Source organism: Salvelinus sp. IW2-2015, linkage group LG23 (assembly GCF_002910315.2).
Source record: "Salvelinus sp. IW2-2015 linkage group LG23, ASM291031v2, whole genome shotgun sequence".
Taxonomy (NCBI): Eukaryota; Metazoa; Chordata; class Actinopteri; order Salmoniformes; family Salmonidae; genus Salvelinus; species Salvelinus sp. IW2-2015.
Window position 1 is genome coordinate 11264691 of NC_036863.1, and position 20883 is coordinate 11285573.

The 20883-nt window shown below is 44.2% G+C and overlaps 1 protein-coding gene across 4 annotated transcripts; it reads left to right on the forward strand.

Moving 5' to 3' along the window:
- Positions 1 to 4073: 4073 nt before the first annotated feature.
- LOC111950179 (tapasin-related protein) lies at positions 4074 to 20771 on the forward strand. 4 transcript variants are annotated; one of them, XM_070434358.1, is made up of 6 exons: positions 4074 to 4454; positions 16607 to 16664; positions 17093 to 17443; positions 18086 to 18385; positions 19089 to 19184; positions 19715 to 20771. In XM_070434358.1, the coding sequence occupies exons 2-6, from the start codon at positions 16607 to 16609 to the stop codon at positions 19849 to 19851; spliced, it is 942 nt and encodes a 313-aa protein (XP_070290459.1). In that variant the 5' UTR covers positions 4074 to 4454; the 3' UTR covers positions 19852 to 20771. The 4 variants fall into 4 exon arrangements, with proteins under 4 accessions (XP_070290459.1, XP_023823354.1, XP_070290460.1 ...); XM_023967586.2 differs by lacking the exon at positions 4074 to 4454 and adding an exon at positions 12507 to 12666; XM_070434359.1 differs by lacking the exon at positions 4074 to 4454 and adding an exon at positions 15858 to 16075 and having other exon boundaries at positions 19754 to 20771.
- Positions 20772 to 20883: the final 112 nt, after the last annotated feature.

Genomic DNA, 20883 nt, shown 5'->3' on the forward strand with positions numbered 1-20883 from the left:
TGGCCCCAGCGCCATTTAGCCATCCGTTCTGCTCCCGCCAGGCCGCCGTCTTGAGCTGCCTGCCTGCCCAGCGCACGTCTTGAGCTGCCTGCACTGCCGCGCATCTGAGCCCATCCGGTCTGCCCAGCGCCATCTGAGCCATTCCGTCTGCCAGCGCCATCTGAGCATCCGTCGCCCAGCGCCATCTGAGCCTCCGTCTGCCACGCGCCATCTGAGACCGCCCGTCTGTCCCGAGCCATCAGAGCGCCCGTCTGTCCGAGCCATTAGAGCCGACCGTCTGTCAGGAGCGCTAGAAGGCCGTCCGTCAGTCAGGAGCCGCTAGAGCCCGTCCGTCAGTCGAGCCGCTAGAGCGTCCGTCAGTCAGCGAGCCCCAGAGCCGTCCGTCAGTCAGGAGCCGCAGAGCCGTCGTCAGTCAGGAGCCGCAAGCCGCCAGCCAGGTGCAGGAGCGCCAGATGGAGCCGCCAGCCAGTCAGGAGCCGCCAGAGCCGCCAGCCAGTCAGGAGCCGCCAGCCAGTCTAAGGAAGCCGCCAGCCAGTCAGGAGCCGCCAGCCTAGTCAGTCAGGAGCCGCCCTCCAGCATCCGGAGCTACCTCTCTGTCCTGAGCTACCTCTCTGTCCTCAGCTACCTCTCTGTCCTGAGCTACTCTCTAGTCTAGCTCTCTCTGTCCTGGCTACCTCTCTGTCCTGAGCTACTCTTGTCTGAGCTACCTCTCTGTCCTGAGCTGTCTCCTCAATCTAGTGGGGACCTTGGTGAAGATTCCTAGGCCAAGGTCGGGGGCGAGGGTCGCCACTCAAAGGACGCTAAGGAGAGGGGACAAAGACAATGTGGAGTGATGGCCTCGTCCTGCGCCGGAGCCGCCACGCGGACAGATGCCCACCCAGACCCTCCACCTGAGAGTGTTCGGTTAGGGTTGTGCGTGTCGGAGTAGCACGCCTCAGTGAGGTTGGAGTGAGGGGTGACTGTCAAGGGCGTTGTGGATTCTGAGCCCGAGTAGTCTTGTTGTGTTTTTGCATGTTTTGTTTGAGGTGTTGTCAGACGTGAGGGTGTGGGCGGTTCTATAATTGTGTGAGTCTAGATTTGTCTGTTATTTCTCCTCGTTTGGGTGGGGACGGTGCGTGCGGTACTACTGGTTCTTCATACAGAAGCAGATTGTTCGTTAGTGTTCGTTGTCTATTTGGAAACAATGCATATATTAGTGGCTTGTTTATGCTGTCTGGTGATTCTTGTTGTGCCTGTAAGTGGGATTATATCCTGCTGCTGTTGTACTTCTGCCACCGAATGAGCCCTGCCGATCAGGTATATCCACGTCTGGTTTATATGACTTTTTTTGATTGCTGTATTATATGTTATTGGTGTTCACTAGTGGTATATCGTCATTAGTTTATACAGTAATTTGCGGAGTTGAACGCGAGCTACGCAGTGCTGCTTCGGTCAAAGTGAGCCCGTCTTATCAATACCTCCTCTTCGAGTTTACGTGAAAGATGCGAGTATGCTGCCGTTTACATTTTGTAGTAACTCTTTAACCTGAACACTAAGTCTATAGACTTCTTTGGTTTGCAGGTTATTGCTATAATTTTTCTGAATAAGATATGTTAGTTTAGAAGGCGGGTACAACTCACTAAGCTTGCTTATAGTACGAGGCTGACTTGCTCTCGCTAATGAGTGGTAATGTGCTTTATGTTTTCCAGACAGAAAGTCTCTGTCTTGCTGATGTTATTTCTTGCCAAAGGATGATAGCTTTGAACGGATTTGATAAACTTGAATGTTATTTTAACGTCAAACTACTAAAAGACCTTTGTTACTGCTCTGTTTTTCCATTCAGACGGGGCTCTATGTATATTAAGCCTGAGTTTACATTCTGCATTTACTGTTTCAAGTTTTATCTAAGTAGTATGTGAAAGGGCATTCTTCAAGCTAATATTAGAATGTTTGCTGTCTTTTAGGGAAAGTACTAGACTTTACAACAATCTTTAGATGGCATAGTTCCAGAGACATGAATATCAAGCAGTGCTTACTTATTGTTGATTGATAAATGAATTGGTGCTTACTATATAAGCTAATAATCTAGGACTTCACCCGTGTCTAAAACACCACTTGGGCATACAATTAAACCATTCATCAGTTATGTTGAAACTTCTCAGTATTGGTGACGGAAAGAGAGAGGTCTAGTGCTCCATGAGAAAGAATAGAACTGGCAGTTGGCTCTGTAGAATGTTCCACACTGGTGTAGTGGTAGTAGCGTCGGTACTAGCACACCCGAACTGGGTCGAAGCTAAACTTTCCACTGGCAGGACTTGGTTTGAGTCCAGAGTACACACGTTAAGCGTGCGTGGGGGGTGAATAGGCTCGGGTAATCAGCCCAGGGACTGCTGTTAGCTTCGAAGAGAAAAGGGCGCCACCCCTGGAATTATCAGGGGTTAACGGTTGAAGATCAACTGCCCCTTTTCTTGTGATGTCGTTTTCGCTGCTTGTGTTTGAGTGAGCCATGGATCGGTCGGGAGAGTTGTCCTACTCTTTCACTAGGGCGTCCCTGCTTTGTGCATAGTGGCTTCCTGAGCTCTTCCACTGCAAGAGTGAATTTGAGATGATGACGTGAACGCCAGGAACCTTAGTTCCATTTTTACGTGAGATACTTTAAGAGGAACTGGCAGGGTCTTACTATGAAAACGTGGTGTGGGCACTGTAAGGATACAGAGTTTTGTTCCATAAGCGGGGAGGGGGGGTCGTGGAGCGCGAAGGAGCGGTGGTAGCATCATCGGGTAGGTTGCAAATTGATTATAGATTTATGATTGTTGGAAGACGATAGTCATGGTGGAGAAACATGAAGGAATTAGCACTGGCTTGCCCGAGACTTTTTCAATTTTGAATTTACTGACCAAGACCATCGACGGTACTGAAACTCAGACAAGGGTGATGGTAAGAGACTTGACGTTTGTTTCTGTGACACATTGTTGTTAACATGGATAGGTAAGAGCAGGAGCCGCGTACAGTTTCTTGATAGAATGTAGATACATATTGGATCGTCCAGCCAAGCTATGGAGCTGGGAGTGAAGCTGGCTTAATTATGTTGTTCACAAATTGTCGATGTTGTAATCAACCACACCCTGATACGAACTAGTCACTCATGTTTACTCAAGATTATAACACCCGCGATCGAGGTCTGCCTATTTCTACAGTGTTACAGAAACCGGTAACTGAACGACGTACTAGCAAATCCGGCAACAGCAGTCGATATTACACAAAAGGAAATTCATGACGATCCTACTGCACCCACACATTATTATGACCAAATGACTATTGGTGACATAATATTCTTAACAGTAATATAAAAGGAACAGAGGTGCTGTGCTTTTCTCAGTTTAACAGACAAGAATGGGCTGGTGTCGAAGACATGTAAAAAAAGCATACAAATTAATTGGAATTGAATGAAGAAGAGATATTTCTTTTTAAAAACTTGGAGTGCATTGTGTTGTGTTTTTGGTTGCGTTCACATCTGCTGCGGGCCCAATATGAATATGGTAAATAATCTGTAAGAGGTGTTTAATTTGGGAGCCACTTTTGTACAATAAGAAGATAACCATTTCCCTACCCTAAGGTTCTACACGGATATAACTGTGAATTACTACCATGGATTATGGGTGTCAAGCCCCTGGCCCATAGAGTTTTTATCTCTATTTGTTTTGGTATTTCTCATGTTTTGGCCGGGTATGGTTCTCAATCAGGGACAAGCTGTCTATCAGCTTGTTACTGTTTGGGGAATCTATACTTAGGCAAGCCTTTTTTCCTTTGTGTGCCTAGGTTTGGTTGGAGTAGATTGTAACTTTAGTTGAGATCGGCGAAGCATATGCAGCTAGAGGTAGAGCTATCTACGGTCGGTTAGACCCAGTGCAGGCTGGGCTGCACTAATGTCAGGCTTGTGAGAACCGTAGCCGAAGGCGCTAGCGGTGTGCGTTACCGGTATGGTTCGGAACAAGCGTCAGCGGGTGCCGGCTCTGGGATGACGCGCATAGTACAACTACAACTTAGACTGGTGAATCCAGAATGAATGCAACATCCACTAATGTTGATTGAAAAATAGTGAAAATAGCTAATTCTGGATTCACCATGCTAACAACAACTTGGGCTACAAGTTAAACCATTATCAGTAGTTAAACTCAATGGTGAAAAAAATCACATGAGATGAACTGGGCAGTTGGGTCTGTAAATGTCACTGTTGTGTGGTAGACGGTAGCTAGCACCCACCTTCGAGCTAACCTTTCCATGCATGTTTGATACAAGTCACACTTTACGTGCTGTATCTCTTGTAATCACAGGATGTGTAGCTTGAAAAAACCCCCCACTGAAATTAACTGTTGAAGTAACTCTTTTCTTTGTGTCGTTGCTCTTTTTGGACCAGATGTCGGTGTCCTACTCTTCTGCTCTGCATTTGGCAATGCTTCTGAGTCTCCACTCAGGTAATTTGAAATGCTTTGACCAAACCTATTCATACATGATACATTTAGAGACTGCACTTACTATGAAAACTTTGGACACTTAAGGTACAGTTTTGTTCTAAGGGGGAGGGGTGGGGGTGGAGTATCGTAGGTCAAATTATAATTTATGATTGCATAAGACAGAATCAGTGCCTTTACAATTGAATTATGAAAATTACGTAACTGAAATGAAAAGTGATTGCTGAGAGACTTGCTGTTTGGTTTTACACTTGTGGTAAATATAGTAGACAGACCCTACATTTATTAATGTAATACATTTGTCCCAGCCAGTATGGAGCTGGGAAGTGAAGTGGCTTAAAATAGTTTTACAATTGTCATGTGTATCACCACCTGAACCAGTTCATCACCTGTTTTCTCAGACTGATCAACACTGGTCTCCTTTTCTACAGGTTTACAGAACCTAACTACACTGTCAAATCCAACAGCAGTCATATTACACAAAGGAAATTCAGTGACGATCCACTGCACCCACAATTTACCCAATGACATTGGAATATTTACAGTAACTATAAAAGGAACAGAGGTGCTGTGCTTTTCTCAGTTTAACAGACAAGAATGGCTGGTGTCGAAGACATGTAAAGAAAGCATACAAATTAATTGGAATAATGAGACTGAAGAGATATTCTTTTTAAAAACTTGGATGCATTTGCTGTTTGTTTTGGTTGCGTTTCACATCATGCTGCGCCCAATATGAATGGTAAATAATGTATGGTGTTATTTTGGAGCCACTTTTGTAAATAAGAATACATTTCTAAACACTTCTACATTAATGTGAATACTACCATGATTATGGTGTCACGCCCTGGCCATAGAGGTTTTTATTCTCTATTTTGTTTTGTATTTCTATGTTTTGGCCGGGTATGGTTCTCAATCAGGGACAGCTGTCTATCGTTGTCTCTGATTGGGAATCATACTTAGGCAGCCTTTTTTCCTTTGGTGTTTGTGGGTAGTTGACTTTGTTAGTGGCACTATAGCCTTAGTAAGCTTCACGGTCGTGAAGTCAGGTTGGCTGAGTCAGGTTGGAGACCTGAGCCAACTCCTCGTGCTTACCGTAGGGAGCGTGGTCCTGGTCAGGCATCGTGTTATGCGGTGGAGCGCACGGTATCTCCAGTGCGCACTCATAGCCCGGTGCGCTATATTCCAGCTCCGCATCGGCTGGGCTAGAGTGGGCATCCAGCCAGGAAGGATGGTGCCAGCACAGCGCATCTGGCCTCCAGTGCATCTCTACGGCCCAGGATATCCTGCGCCGGCTCTGCGCACAGTGTCTCCGGTGAGTGTCCACAACCCAGTATGTCCTGTGCCAGCACCCCGCAGTTGCCGGGCTAGGGCGAGCATCCAGCCAGGATGGGTTGTGCCAGCTCTGCTCTCCAGACATCCAGTGCGCCTCCTCGGCCCAGTGATGATCCATGGCACGAAGCCTCCAGTGATGATCCATGGCACGAAGCATCCAGTGATGATCCATGGCACGAAGCCTCCAGTGATGATCCATGGCAGGGAGCCTCCAGCGACGGCCTCCAGTCCAGAGCCTCCAACGACGGTCCCCAGTCCGGAGCGTCCAGCGACGGTTATATCAGCGACAGCGACAGCTGTCTATCGTTGTCTCTGATTGGGAATCATACTTAGGCAGCCTTTTCCTCTTTTGTCATTGTGGGAAGTTGACTTTTGTTAATGGCACTTGCCCTGTAAGCTTCACAGTTGTTTTTTCGTTTGCTGTTTTGTTGGCGAAATTTACTCAAATAAAAGGAAAATGTACGCTCACGACGCTGCACTTTGGTCCACTTCTTCAGACGAGCGTGACATGCTCACTGTTGCTATTTTACTTGGCTTGATTCTTCATGTGTGTTTGTATTCTATGTGTTTTGCCTAAGTAGAGCTTTAAGATAACTTTGTAATAAAAAGCGTTATACAATGGTATTATTATTTAAGTGTGTAGAAAAAAATCTGGTCAAACATAAACTGTAATTTCTCTGTTTCAATCCAACCTATGACCATGGGTGGGCTGAGTATCTGCATGCTGTTGCAAACGGTTTCAATGTTTTCTTATAGTATGTGAAAGGTATTTCTAAAGCTAATATGGATGTTTGTGTATTTTAGAATACAACTACAAGACTGATGAATCCAGAATGAATGCTACGTTCACTATTGTTGATTGAAAAATAATGAACATAGGAAATTCTGGATTCACCATGCTAACTACAACTAGGGTTAGAAGTCAAATCAAATCAAATTTTATTAGTCACATGCGCTGAATACAACAGTGAAATGCTTACTTACGAGCCCCTAACCGACAGTGCAGTTTCAAAAAATACAGATAAGATTAAGAGATAAAAGTAACAAGTAATTTAAGGAGGAGCAGCAAACAATAACAATATATGCCGGGGGTGTGCCGGTACAGAGTCAATATATACAGGGGGTGCCAGGGGCACCGGTTAGTTGAGGTAGTATGTACATGTAGGTGGAGTTAATTAAAGTGACTATGCATAGATGACAACAGAGAGTGGTAGCGGTGTGGAGAGCGGGGGCATTGTGAAAAGTCTGGGTAGTCATTTGACTAGATGTTCAGGAGTCTTATGGCTTGGGGGTAGAAGCTGTTTAGAAGCCTCTTGGCCCTAGACTTGGCTGTAAGGGGTGCGTAACTGGTGGCAGGGAAGTCAGACGCAGGAGAGCAGAACTAGGTAATAGCCGGAGCAGTTTAATTCCAAAACCAATGGCATCAAGAAAATAACAACTTGGGTACAAAACCCGACGCGCACCAGTCAACATGTGCACAAGCACTTACAAACAAACAATACCACACAAAGACATGGGGGGAACAGAAGGTTAAATACACAACACATAATGAGGGAATGAAAACCAGGTGTGTGGGAAAACAAGACAAAACAAATGGAAGGTGGTAGTCATTTAGGCAGGTTACCTTAGTGTTCTTGGGCACAGGCACTATGGTGGTCTGCTTAAAACATGTTGGTATTACAGACTCGGACAGAGAGAGGATTATTTGTGAGGATAACATTGAGAAGAGTAGCCTTTTCTGGGTGTTTGGAGTCATACCGTGTGGGATTGGTAATAATCTGAGACAGATTTAGGGAGTCTCATTGCTTTTGGACTTGGTCAGGTGGTTAAGGCCTAGCAGGACAAATTCAGACTTAGTGTAAGGGGCCAGGAGAGAACTTAAGGCAGGTAGGGTACAGGCCGGTGCTGATGGTGGACTATAACACCCAGCAACAGTCAACAAAGAGGTATTTGAAAGTTTAATGCTTAAAACCAGCAAATCATATTATTTGGGGACAGACTTGGTGGAGACAACCGAGCACTGAAGGTGATCCTTGGTAAAGAATGCCACTCCCCCACCTTTGGGAGATCTGTCTTGCCAAAAAAGGATATAACCAGAAAGGTTAACATCAGTGATCAAAACACACTTTCTTAACCACGTCTCAGTAATGACCAACACACGTGCAGAAAACACACGTGCAGAAAACCCAGGCTTTAACAAGAGCATAAATCAGTGAAACAGATTGGGGCTAGCAACAGTAGATGGGCCAGGGTGTACATGCACATTTCCAGATATCATCAGCAGTAATACAATCAGGGCACGGCAGAGGACAGGGAGAGCTCTGCAGTGCTGATTTATGACAGTTGAATGTGCATCAGATGGCAGCAAGATCATATTGTACAGAACTTTCATCAGTTAACATGAATACAAAGCCGGCGAGAGGTGGTTTGAATAGGATGGCAGGCCAAGAATCGGTGTAACCCAGGCCTGGGCAAAGGCCGGACCAGGGGCCATATGCGGCCCGCGACCTGATTCAATACGGACAGCAGAATCATGCTCAGATCACATAAAGAATTTGTGATAGTAACATTTTGAAAAATGTATTTATTATTCAAATGAAAAGCACAATGAATATTCGCCTTTGTGTAATGATTTAACTCCCACAGTTTGTGGGACATTTATTTTGAAGGCACGTATAAATAACAACTGCACGAGGACAGACAGTGACTGACAGGCTGACACACACATCACAGTTACAAATAGTAGCTTGCTAGAAATTGTGCAAAAATGAGTTTTTCAAAGATTTCACACCCTGATCTGTTTCCCCTGTCTTTGTGCTTGGCTCCACCCCCCTCCAGGTGTTGCCCATTATCCCCAATGTATTTATACCTGTGTTCTCTGTTTGTCTGTTGCCAGTTTGTTTTGTCCGTCAAGCCTACCAGCGGTTTTCCCCTTGCTCCTGTCTTTTTTCTATAGTTTTCGTTTTTGCGGTTTTGACCATTGTACCTGCCCTTAGACTGCCTCCTGTTCTGTACCTTGTCACACCGCCCTGGATTATTGACCACTGCCTGCCCTAACCCTGAGACTGCCTGCCGTTCTGTACCTTTTGACTCTGATCTGGATTACTGACCTCTGCCTGCCCTTGACCTGTCGCTTTGCCTGCCCCTGTTCTATTAATAAACTTTTGTTACTTCGACACTGTCTGCATCTGGGTCTTCCCTAAAATGTGAAAGTAATATGATTCTGGCTCGCAATGGCAAAAATATATTCTAATGTGGCCCTCCATGGAAAATAATTGCCCAGGCCTGGTGTAACCAATAGAGATTCAGAGTCCTGAGTGTAGGAACAAACAGTCTGTCCCTCAGTTGGGTAAACAAGCAAGTTCATAGTCAACAAAGCACACAGGAGTCATGAGGCAAATAGCATAAAGCACAAGAACAAAATAGAACGACTTGGGGCTAGCCATTGTAAGTTCAAAGAGTCACTGCCCCAACAAGATAACTTGAGAGAGTAGCTTTCTATGAGTCCAGTAGGCTATAAAAGTATGAGATAAAAGCTTACATAATAAGCTTCACTGCAGGAATGACAGCAGGAATGTCCATCAGAGCTGTTACCTGAGAATGTTATGATAATTTCTCTACCATAAGCCGCCTCCAACATCGTTTTAGACAATTTGGCAGTAGGTCTAACCAGCCTCAAAACCGCAGATCACGTGTGGGGAAGCGGTTTGCTGTTGTCAACGCTGTGTTAACAGAGTGCCCTATGGTGGGGTTAGGGTATGATCATGCATAAGCTATCAACAACGAACACAATTGCATTTTGTCAATGGCAATTTGAATGCACAAAGATACCGTGACAAGATCATGAGGTCCATTGTCGTGCCATTCATCAGCCACCATCACCCCATGTTTCAGCATGATAATACATGGCCCCATGTTACAAGGATCTGTACCCAATTCCTGGAAGCTGAAAATGTCCCAGTTCTTCCATGGCCTGCATACTCACCAGACATGTCACCTACTGCGCATTTTGGGATGCTCTGGATTGGCATGTACGACAGCATGTTCCAGTTCCCGCCAATAGCCAGCAACTTCGCACAGCCATTGAAGAGGAGTGGGACAACATTGCACAAGCCACAATCAACAGCCTGATTAGCTCTATGCGAAGGAGATGTGTTGCTCTGCATGAGGCAAATGGTGGTCACACCAGATACTGACTGGTTTTCATATCTGGTCAAATATACCTTTTTTAAGGTATCTGTGACCATCAGATGCATATATGTATTCCCAGTCATGTGAAATCCATAGATTTGGGCCTAATGATTTTATTTAAATTGACTCATTTCCTTATATGGACTGTAACTCAGTAAAATCATTGAAATTGTTGCATGTTGCATTTATATTTATGTTCAGTAATACTTTGGATTCACTGGAATCTGGAACAGAGAAAGCAGAAGTAAACCCTTAACCCAGAGACAGATATCTTGGAAACAGAATGTCCTTATATTTCCAAGTGATATTTACTGTCATCGGAGCAAGATCTAGCCCCCTCATGAAGTCAGAGGAAATTACTACCTTCCCACCACCCCTGCTTTTGACGCCTTTGCCTGCTGTCTTGTGTAGACATTCTGTTTTATAGGCTACCTGTTTATGGCACTAAACCACAAGTCACATTAGCTTCCATTTTAGGACTTAGTGTGTTATGTTACATGATGTTATTTGAATCACAACTGTTTCATCTCATCCAACAGGAGTCTTGAAGGTTTAGAACTGATTGGATATTCTAAACTACCTTTTGAGTGTGATATAACGGGTTCAATGAAGGCCATGCAACTACATGCTTAATTTTTTATCTCCACTAGAGGTCAGCAGATGGACTCTGTGAGGTCTGTGCATGTACCTGTGTGTGAGTCTGTCTTCATTTCAGGACATAATTGTATTTTCCATCACCAATTGACATTTTGAATCAGGACTTTTATACTTTATTTTAGCGCAGCATATATGCAGTATGTCACACCGGCACCATTTTTGCCACCATATTAGATTTGTGAGTGTTTTAATGATCCTATATAAAAATGTAAAGGTGCAAAATGCAGAATTTGCTCTGTCATTTCCTGGTCATCAAAATAATTAGCCTAATTTCAGGTTTATGTTACAAAACAAGCACTCAGAGTGTAGAGAACCATTATACCATCTAAACCTCTGTGAAATATATTTTAAATAACCATAATAAACATTGTATTTTCAGCTGTTTGAACATAAAACGTGAAGCATAGAAATAGCGCACATAGAACAGATCTACCGCTTCTTAGACTTGCTTTCAATGAGAATGACAGATCTATAACTCACATTTCAGTCCAGATACAAGGCAAGGTTGGGTTGTTTCCGGCACCTGGGCTGACAGTTGTCCAACCCTGCTCTAGAAAAAAATGGCCCTTGAGCTCAGCACAGCTCCCCTCAGACCTTAATATGACCTTATAGTTTCCACAACCTTGTCATGCAACACAACAGAGGTGTGAAATTTAAAGCTGAGAGCCACTAATGTTTTTCAAGGTATCAGCCCACAAGCAAAATGCAATTTTAGTATGAGCTTTATTTAACATGTTGTATGATAGTCTACCAAACACTTGGATACAAAATAGCGTATTCACTTATGGTGGTACAAAATTGTCAGCTCTGTTCAAAAACTGTCATTTGATTTAATTTGATACTTTTCTGCACAGATCTGTGTTATTTTGCACCACAAAAATGTTGCCTGTGATGCCAAACACCTTAACAAGTCTTTTGACACTTAGCAGTAGGCAACTATTCAGCATGAGCTTCAACCATAAATGTGATTAGTTGATTGGCCTTCTCCCCATGCAGGTCGACAGAGGACCAATGATAAAGGTGATTCCGTCTCATTCAACAACAAGGTGTTTGAAAACATCAGTTTAAGTATGCAAACCCAACAGAGACAGACGACCACTGCATCCATCCAGGAACAATGCATTTATGAGAACAAAACCATTTTAATCTCACTGACATCTTTTTTCCTCTTTTTATTTGAGTTCATAGATATTTGTAGCCTTTAGCCAATTTTCAAATGTGGTAGTAGTGTTGTATGATGCTTTACTATCCCAGATCAAGGTATTGTTGAATCCATCAAACATTGGACCAGTGTGTCTTGAATACTAGCTCACTTGAACATGTCCAAGCTACAGAAATAGTTATTTAGTATATCTGACAATCACCCATAAACTCCTACCCTACATTCACTCTGGAAATAAATTGGATGGTTGCCAGTTATATAATTACATTGTATATAACGTTTTCCTCTTGCTGTCATTTTTAATGTGACATAAAACCTTAATGTGCATGTGTGAATCACTCTYGATAAGAGTGTTTGGGCCAATGACTACTGGTAAATGAATGTAACGTCCTCAACTGCTGCTTAGGACTTATTTTGTATGAGCTTTGCATTATATACATTTTCTGACTTGGAGATGAAAAAGTCAAACCTAATATATCAATCCTGTAAACATGTATTACTAAAAAAAAATCAGGAAACGGGTTTAATGTACTGTTCATCTGCGTTACACATGCAGATTCATGACTTTTCAGTTATATATAAGTACGCATTGGTTGTGCCAGAAAAGGCTTAACAACTCTGACTTCCTGTTTCAGTGTCAACATTGTTGTCAATGCTGTGGTCTACTTTTACTTAACTGAAAACAACTATGGTGCAGCCTCTCACAACCACCACTCAGTACTGTTGTGTCCACTTCTGCAGTTTTCTCCATCGTTGACTGCAGTATGCTTTTTGATGTGGAGTTTTTTTCACAGTTTCATGACATTAGCCATAGTCTTCATAAATTCTCAAGTCCCCTCTGTTCACCAAAGTCAGAGAGAAATGATCTAAAAGGTAGGATAAGAGGGTGTGAGAATTGGAGGAGAGGTGGTGATGCATGTGGGTATTTTTCACATTTTGTTTTATTGGACAAAATCTTAAAACTAATCTTAAAACCTAGTTGCCCATTATAACCTTTCTTGGTCTAGTTCTAATCTGAAAATAATTTTTAACACCTAGCTAACTATTGCTATTTTACTTGCCTTGATTCTAAATACATTTTTATTGTATGTTTCTTGCCAAAGTAGAGCTTTAAGATAACTATGTAATGAAAAGCGTTAAACCATAGTATTATTAAGTGTGTAAAAAGAAACAGATTCACATGAGCTGTGAACCCTCTGTTTCAATCCAACCTATGACCATGGCTGGGCTGAGTATCTGCATGATGTTGCAAACTGTTTCAATGTTTTATTATAGTATGTGAAAGGTATTTCTAAAGCTAATATGGATGTTTGTGTATTTTAGAGTACAACTACAACTTAGACTGGTGAATCCAGAATGAATGCAACATCCACTAATGTTGATTGAAAAATAGTGAAAATAGCTAATTCTGGATCCATGCTAACTACAACTAGGGCTACAAGTTAAACCATTATCAGTAGTTAAACCCTGTCACGTTCCTGACCTTATTTCCTTTGTTTAGTTGGTCAGGACGTGAGCTGGGTGGGCATTCTATGTTTTGTGTGTTCTATGTTGGGTTTGTTGTTTGGCTCTCAATCAGAGGCAGGTGTTTGTCAGTGTCTCTGATTGGGAACCATATTAAGGTAGCCTGTTTGCACTGTTGGTTTGTGGTGATTGTTTCCTGTCTTTGTGTTCTGCACCAGATAGGACTGTTTTCGGTTTTCACATTTATTGTTTTGTTGCTTGTAGTGTTCACGTTATATTCTTTATAAATCATGTTGAACACTAGCCGCGCTGCGTTTTGGTCCTCTCCTTCATCCCAGGAAGAAAGCCGTTACAGAATCACCCACCAAACTCGGACCACAGCAGCAGGAACGTGGTCGAGGGCAGCAGTGGCAGCAGCGCAGCGAAGTCAGGAATTATGGACATGGGAGCAGAATCTGGACTACACTACTTGGGAGGAGATAGACAGGTGGCGATCGACCCAGGGAGAATGCCGGAGCCCGCCTGGGATTCTCTGGAGCAGTGTGAGGAGATACCGCGAATGGAGGCAGCACGGCGACGTGGTAGGAAGCCCGAGAGACAGCCCAAGAAATTATTGGGGGGGGGGGGGGGGTTAAAGGGAGTGTGGGCGAAGTCAGGTAGGAGACCTGCGCCAACTTCCCGGGCTTACCGTGGAGAGTGAGAGTACGGGCAGACACCGTGGTATGGAAGAGCGCACGGTGTCTCCTGTACGTGTGCTTAGCCCGGTGCGGTACATCCCAGCTCCACGTATCGGCCGGCGTAGAGTGGGCATCGAGCCAGGTGCCATGAAGCCGGCTCAACGCATCTGGTCTCCAGTGCGTCTCCTCCTGGTGTACATGGCACCAGCCTTACGCATGGTGTCCCCGGTTCGTCAGCACAGCCCAGTGCGGGCTATTCCACCTCGCCGACTGGCCTGGCTACGGGAGCATTCAACCAGGTAAGGTTGGGCAGGCTCTGTGCTTAAGAGCTCCAGTACGCCTTCACGGTCCGGTCTATCCGGTGCCAACTCCTCGCCCCAGTCTAGTACCACCAGTGCTAACACCACGCACTAGGCTTCCTCGTCTCCAGAGCCCTGTTCCTCCTCCACGCACTCGCTCTGTGGTGCGTGTATCGAGGCCGGTACCACCAGTTCCGCGACCACGCACCACCAGCCTCCTGTGTGTATCCAGAGGCCAGAGTCTGCTGTCTGCCCAGCGCCACCTGCGCTGCCTGTCTGCCCACGTCGCCTGCGCTGCCCGTCTTCCCAGCGCCGCCTGCGCTGCCCGTCTTCCCACGCCGCCTGCACTGCCGTCTGCCAGCCGCTGAGCTGCCCGTCTGCCCAGCGCCGTCTGAGCTGCCCGTCTGCCCAGCGCCGTCTGAGCTGCCCGTCTGCCCAGCGCCGTCTGAGCTGCCCGTCTGCCCAGCGCGCCGTCTGAGCTGCCGCTCTGCCCTGAGCCTTCAGAGCCGCCCGTCTGTCCTGAGCCTTCAAAGCCGCCCGTCTGTCCTGAGCCTTCAGAGCCGCCCGCCAGTCAGGAGCCGCCAGAGCCGCCCGCCAGTCAGGAGCCACCAGAGCCGCCCGCCAGTCAGGAGCGCCAGAGCCGCCCGCCAGTCAGGAGCGCCAGAGGCCGCCCGCCAGTCAGGAGCCGCCAGAGCCGCCGCCAGCCAGGAGCCGCCAGAGCCGTCAGTCAGCCAGGAGCCGCCAGAGCCGCAGTCAGCCAGGACCCGCCAGAGTCGTCAGTCAGCCAGGACCGGCCAGAGCCGTCAGCCAGCCAGGACCGGCCAGAGCCGTCAGCCAGCCAGGACCGGCCAGAGCCGTCAGCCAGCCAGGACCGGCCAGAGCCGTCAGCCAGCCAGGACCGGCCAGACCGTCAGCCAGCCAGGACCGGCCAGAGCCGTCAGCCAGCCAGGACGCCAGAGCCGTCAGCCAGCCAGGACGCCAGAGCCGTCAGCAGCCAGGACCGGCCAGAGCCGTCTGTCAGTCCAGAGCTGCCCCTCTGTCCAGAGGCTCCCATCAGTACAGTGGGGTTATTTTGGAGGGTCGCCATTCCGAGGAGGCCAGGGAAGCGGGATTAACTATGGTGGGGTGGGGGCCACGTCCAGCGCCAGAGCCGCCACCGTGGACAGATGCCCACCCAGACCCTCCCCTATAGGTTCAGGTTTTGCGGCCGGAGTCCGCACTTGGGGGGGGGGGGGGGTACTGTCACGTTCCTGACCTTATTTCCTTTGTTTAGTCTTTGTTTAGTTGGTCAGGACGTGAGCTGGGTGGGATTCTATGTTTTGTGTTTCTATGTGGGTTTGTTGTTTGGCCTAATATGGTTCTCAGAGGCAGGTGTTTGTCATTGTCTCTGATTGGGAACCATATTAAGGTAGCCTGTTTGCACTGTTGGTTTGTGGGTGATTGTTTCCTGCTCTTTGTGTTCTGCACCAGATAGGACTGTTTTCGTTTTTCACATTTATTGTTTTGTTGCTTGTAGTGTTCACGTTATATTCTTTATTAAATCATGTTGAACACTAGCCGCACTGCGTTTTGGTCCTCTCCTTCATCCCAGGAAGAAAGCCGTTACAAACCCAATGGTGAAAAAATCACATTGGGTCTGTAAATGGGTCTGTAAATGTACATAATGTCACTGAAGGCGTGTTGTGTGGTAGAGGGTAGCTAGCACCCACCTTCAAGCTAACATGAGATTTTGAGCACAGACGCACTAGACTCACACACACTGAACCTGCTCTGTGAGGAAATTGACACGAGAGATGCAATGGTGATATAAATGATAGTGGTTCACATAGCAACACAGAGGACGTAAGTACAGTGCATATCTTGAGGATTTGGATGCAGGTGTCTTTAACTAATAGATATGGTGTATTCAAACAGATTTGTTCATTCCATCTTAATTAAAAAATGTATATTTTAATGTTAAAAATGTTATTATTTTAACTGCACTATGGAAAATCAGTCGAATATGAGAACGGAATGCTTCTTGAACGGGGCAGATTTTGTATTCATCTTCTGTTAAATCTATGCCCTGAGAGACGTGCATATGCTTTAGGTCCACAAGACTCCACACTTCTGTGTCAGAATCTTGCAACAAAAACTGCGATAGAACTGCAATACTCAACATACTTTAATGTCTAGCATTCAAAATAAAATGTATTTAATTTGGAAACTACACAAAAAACATTTCTGTCATTCCATGCATGTTTTCAGTGTTTGATACAAGCCACACTTCACATACTGAACCTCTTGTAATCACAGGATGTGAAGGTTGAAAAACCACTGAAATTTAGTGTTTAAGTAACTATCTTATCTTTGTCGTTGCTCTTTTTGGACCAGATGTCGGTGTCCTACTCTTCTGCTCTGCATTTGGCAATGCTTCTGAGTCTCCACTCAGGTAATGTGAAATGCTTTGACCAAACCTATTCATACATGATACATTTAGAGACTGCACTTACTATGAAAACTGTGGACGCTTAAGGTACAGTTTTGTTCTAAGGGGGAGGGGTGGGGGTGGAGTATCGTAGGTCAAATTATCATTTATGATTGCATAAGACAGAATCAGTGCCTTTACAACTGAAATATGAAAATTATGGAACTGAAATGAAAAGTGATTGCTGAGGGAATTGCTGTTTGGTTTTACATTTGTGGTAAATATAGTAGACAGACCCTACATTTATTGACTTAATACATTTGTCCCAGCCAGTATGGAGCTGGGAAGTGAAGTGGCATAAAATAGTTTTACAATTGTTATGAGGCGTATCACCACCTGAACCAGTTTATCACCTGTTTTCTCAGATCAAACATTGATCTATTTTTCTACAGGTTTACAGAACCTAACTACACTGTCAAATCCAACAGCAGTCATACTACACAAAGGAAATTCAGTGACGATCCACTGCACCCACAATTTACCCAATGACATTGAAATATTTACAGTAACTATAAAAGGAACAGAGGTGCTGTGCTTTTCTCAGTTTAACAGACAAGAGTGGCTGGTGTCAAAGACATGTAAAGAAAGCATACAAATTAATTGGAATAATGAGACCAGAGAAATCTTCTTTTCACTGATGAAGCTACAGATAAATGATTCTGGACTTTACTCTTGTGAAGTGAAAAGAGCTGCACCTCCACCTGCACAAGTTTTCTCAAAAAACATAACTATTTGTGTAACAGGTTAGTGATCTCTGTCACGTTCCTGACCTGTTTTCTCTTGTTTTTGTATGTGTTTAGTTGGTCAGGGCGTGAGTTGGGGTGGGCATTCTATGTTATGTGTTTCTATGTTTAGGTTCATTGTCTGTTAGCCTTATATGGTTCTCAATCAGGGACAGGTGTTATTAATTTCCTCTGATTGAGAATCATATATAGGTAGGCTGTTTCACACTGTTTGTTTGTGGGTGATTGTCTTCCGTGTCTGTATGTATGTTCGTACCACACGGGACTGTAGCGTTTGTTTGTAGTCTGTACCTGTTCGTGCGTTCTTCGTGTATTTGTAAGTTCTCATGTTTTAGGTCAGTCTACGTCGTTTATTTGTTTTGTAGTTTGTTAAAGAGTTTTCGTGTTTCGTCGTTCTGTTAATAAATTTCATTATGTATTCATCACCCGCTGCGCATTGGTCCGCTCATTCACCACAAGACGACCGTTACAATCTCTGAAAATACTTGTTAGAACTACAATCTACATGTAAAACCATTATGACCCTGTGATCACATGATATGTGAATGCTACTTGCCTCCAAATTGAAAATAATTTGTCTACAGTTTAAACTCTTTGTTTACACTTATTTCTGCATCGGCAACTTTCTGTTTGTGCATCCAGCCCCTCCTGCAGTGTCTGTGTCTGACGTAAAGGAGCCCGGTAGTGGACTTCCCATGTTGCTGTGCTCCTCTCAGGGGTTTTACCCAAAGACCATAGAGCAGGTGTGGTTTAGAGATGGTCAGCTCCTCAACACCAGACTTTCAGATAGGCAGAGAGAGGACAACACAGATGGTTCCATCACCGTCCACTCCTACCTGCCTCTGTCCTCAGGACCCAGCAAGGCTGGCCTCTATCTCTGCTGGGTCAACCACTCTTCCCTCAGCCACCCCATCACTGTCAATCACACAGTCATGTCCAATGGTGAGAGCTAAGTGTTAATAAATCAGGATTACTAGTTGACAATGTATTCGGTTGATTTCTATATCTATGTAATATAATGTTGGTGCTCTACACAACTTTTCCATAATATCTTGTGATAGAGTATACTCAAAGTATTGGGACACTGACATATTTTTGTGGTTTTGGCTCTGTACTCCAGCACTTTGGATTTGAAATTAACTGTTTAGAAATTACAGCACTTTTTGTACATTGTCCCCCTATTTTACAGGACAAAAAATATTGGGACAAATTCACTTACATGTGTATTCAAGTAGTAAAAAGTATTTGGTCCCATATTCGTATCAAACAACGACTACATCCAATTTGTGACTCTACAAATTTGTTGGATGCATTTGTTGTTTGTTTTGGTTATGTTTCAAACGGTTCACCCGATATGGATGAAAATACCCTCAGATTAAATCTGACAGTCTGCACTTTAACCTCATATTCACTGTATAATTTCAAATTCAAAGTACTGGAGTACAGAGCCAAAACAACAACAAATGTGTCACTGTCCCAATACTTTTGGAGCTCACCACCATTCAATCACCATTCTAAGAGGATGGTGGATCCATTTTTCTAACTTCTATTCTTTCTGGCAATAATTATGTTTTGGGGTACTGTATGTCAATAATTGTTTCTCATTATTTAATGAATATCACACACTTTCCCTGATGTTTTTTAGGTTTCCCAGTGAGTTGGCTATATATTGTGGTCAGCATTGGAGTAGTCTTGATTCTAGTGGTCCTTATCGTCATGATCTTCAAGTGTACACAGTTCAGTGAGTAATTAGCTTTCCTGTTTCGCATGCTTGACATCGTGATAGCATGATATGATATATTAAAGATGCACTCTGGGATCTTAAGCTCAACAAATTCATAACATATTGCACGAATGAGGTTTGTAACATTACACAAATTGCTAAATTCATATGATATAATACGAATTGCAAAATTRGCAACATGACACAAAATGTATGATGTAGTACACAATTGGATGACGTAGTACACAAAAAACAGGGACCCGTTTTGGCTCGTGAGCACCACTTTCAAACTACTGGCTGAAATTATACAAGAGTTTGAGAGTGCATCTTTAAGTATCAAGCACTAGATGTGTAATGCATTAGAAAACAGTAAAAAATGTTATCTATTAGTTCACATTTCCAATTACAGTACAAGTCATAAACATACAGTAATGTTTGGGAGTCAGGCTTTTTCTAGGGGAATTATTTGTGACATATTTCCCAATCGAACATATTTTGTTACAGTGCATTTGGTCCAGTTTATCAATGTCAAATTGATTTTTATCCAGAGAGAGTCAAACACCTTTTTCCTCTTGGAACATCCCAAGAACCTGTCCACACTGTCTCCTCCGTGACTGAGAACATCATCTACTCAACACTGGGAGACCATCATCCAATCACTCTCTCCACTGCTATACCAACATAGACAAGGGATCAACAAGCAGTACTGTACCAATAGGGCCATAGACAGTACCACCTGATGTACCAAATCCTAGGATGGGATCCTAGCTGCAGATGAATCATGTAGGACTTTCTCAGAACCACCATGTTTGGGACACTTGACTGGGGAATACAAAAATATGAATTTGCTTGTAGGCTATTTATTCTAATGATGTGTATAAAAACAATTTGATGTTGAATGGTTGTCCAAACTGTAATGCCTCTGATTATGTTAATCTCAGATAATCCAGTGACGACTGTCATTGATACCAGTAATAGTCTCTCTATGTCTGGGTAGCAGCCCAGTACAATTCCTCCTCCCAGCTGCCCACTGCACTGAGGCTAGGAAACACTGTCACCACTGATAAATCCATGATAATTGAGAATTTCAATAAGCATTTTTCTACAGCTGGCCATGCTTTCCACCTGGCCACCCCTACCCTGGTCAACCACTGCGACCTGTATGCCCTCGTTGGCTGGCTCTCGCTTCATATTCGTCGCCAAACCCACTGGCTCCAGGTCATCTATAAGTCTTTGTTAGGTAAAGCCCGCCTTATCTCAGCTCACTGGTCACCATAGCAGCACCCACCCGTAGCACACGCTTCAGCAGGTATATTTCACTGGTCACCCCCAAAGCCAATTCCTCCCTTATCTTACCTCATTTGCACACATTGAATATAGACTTCCTTTTTCTCTATTGTGTTATTGGCTGTTGGTTTGTTTATTCCATGTGTAACTCTGTGTTGTTGTTTGTGTCGCACTGCTTTGCTTTATCTTGGCCAGGACGCAGTTGTAAATGAGAACTTGTTCTCAACTAGCCTACCTGGTTAAATAAAGGTGAAATAAAATAAATACAAAAATAAAATTTAAAAAGTGATATGCCATTAAAAAACATATTACAGTTTATTTCCGTGAAATGTATTTTTGATGGAGACCTCCCTTAGAGAGCAACTTGTATAAACACAGCATACTATCATACATTTAGGACATGTAGCAACAAAGCAATATTTATTTTTTT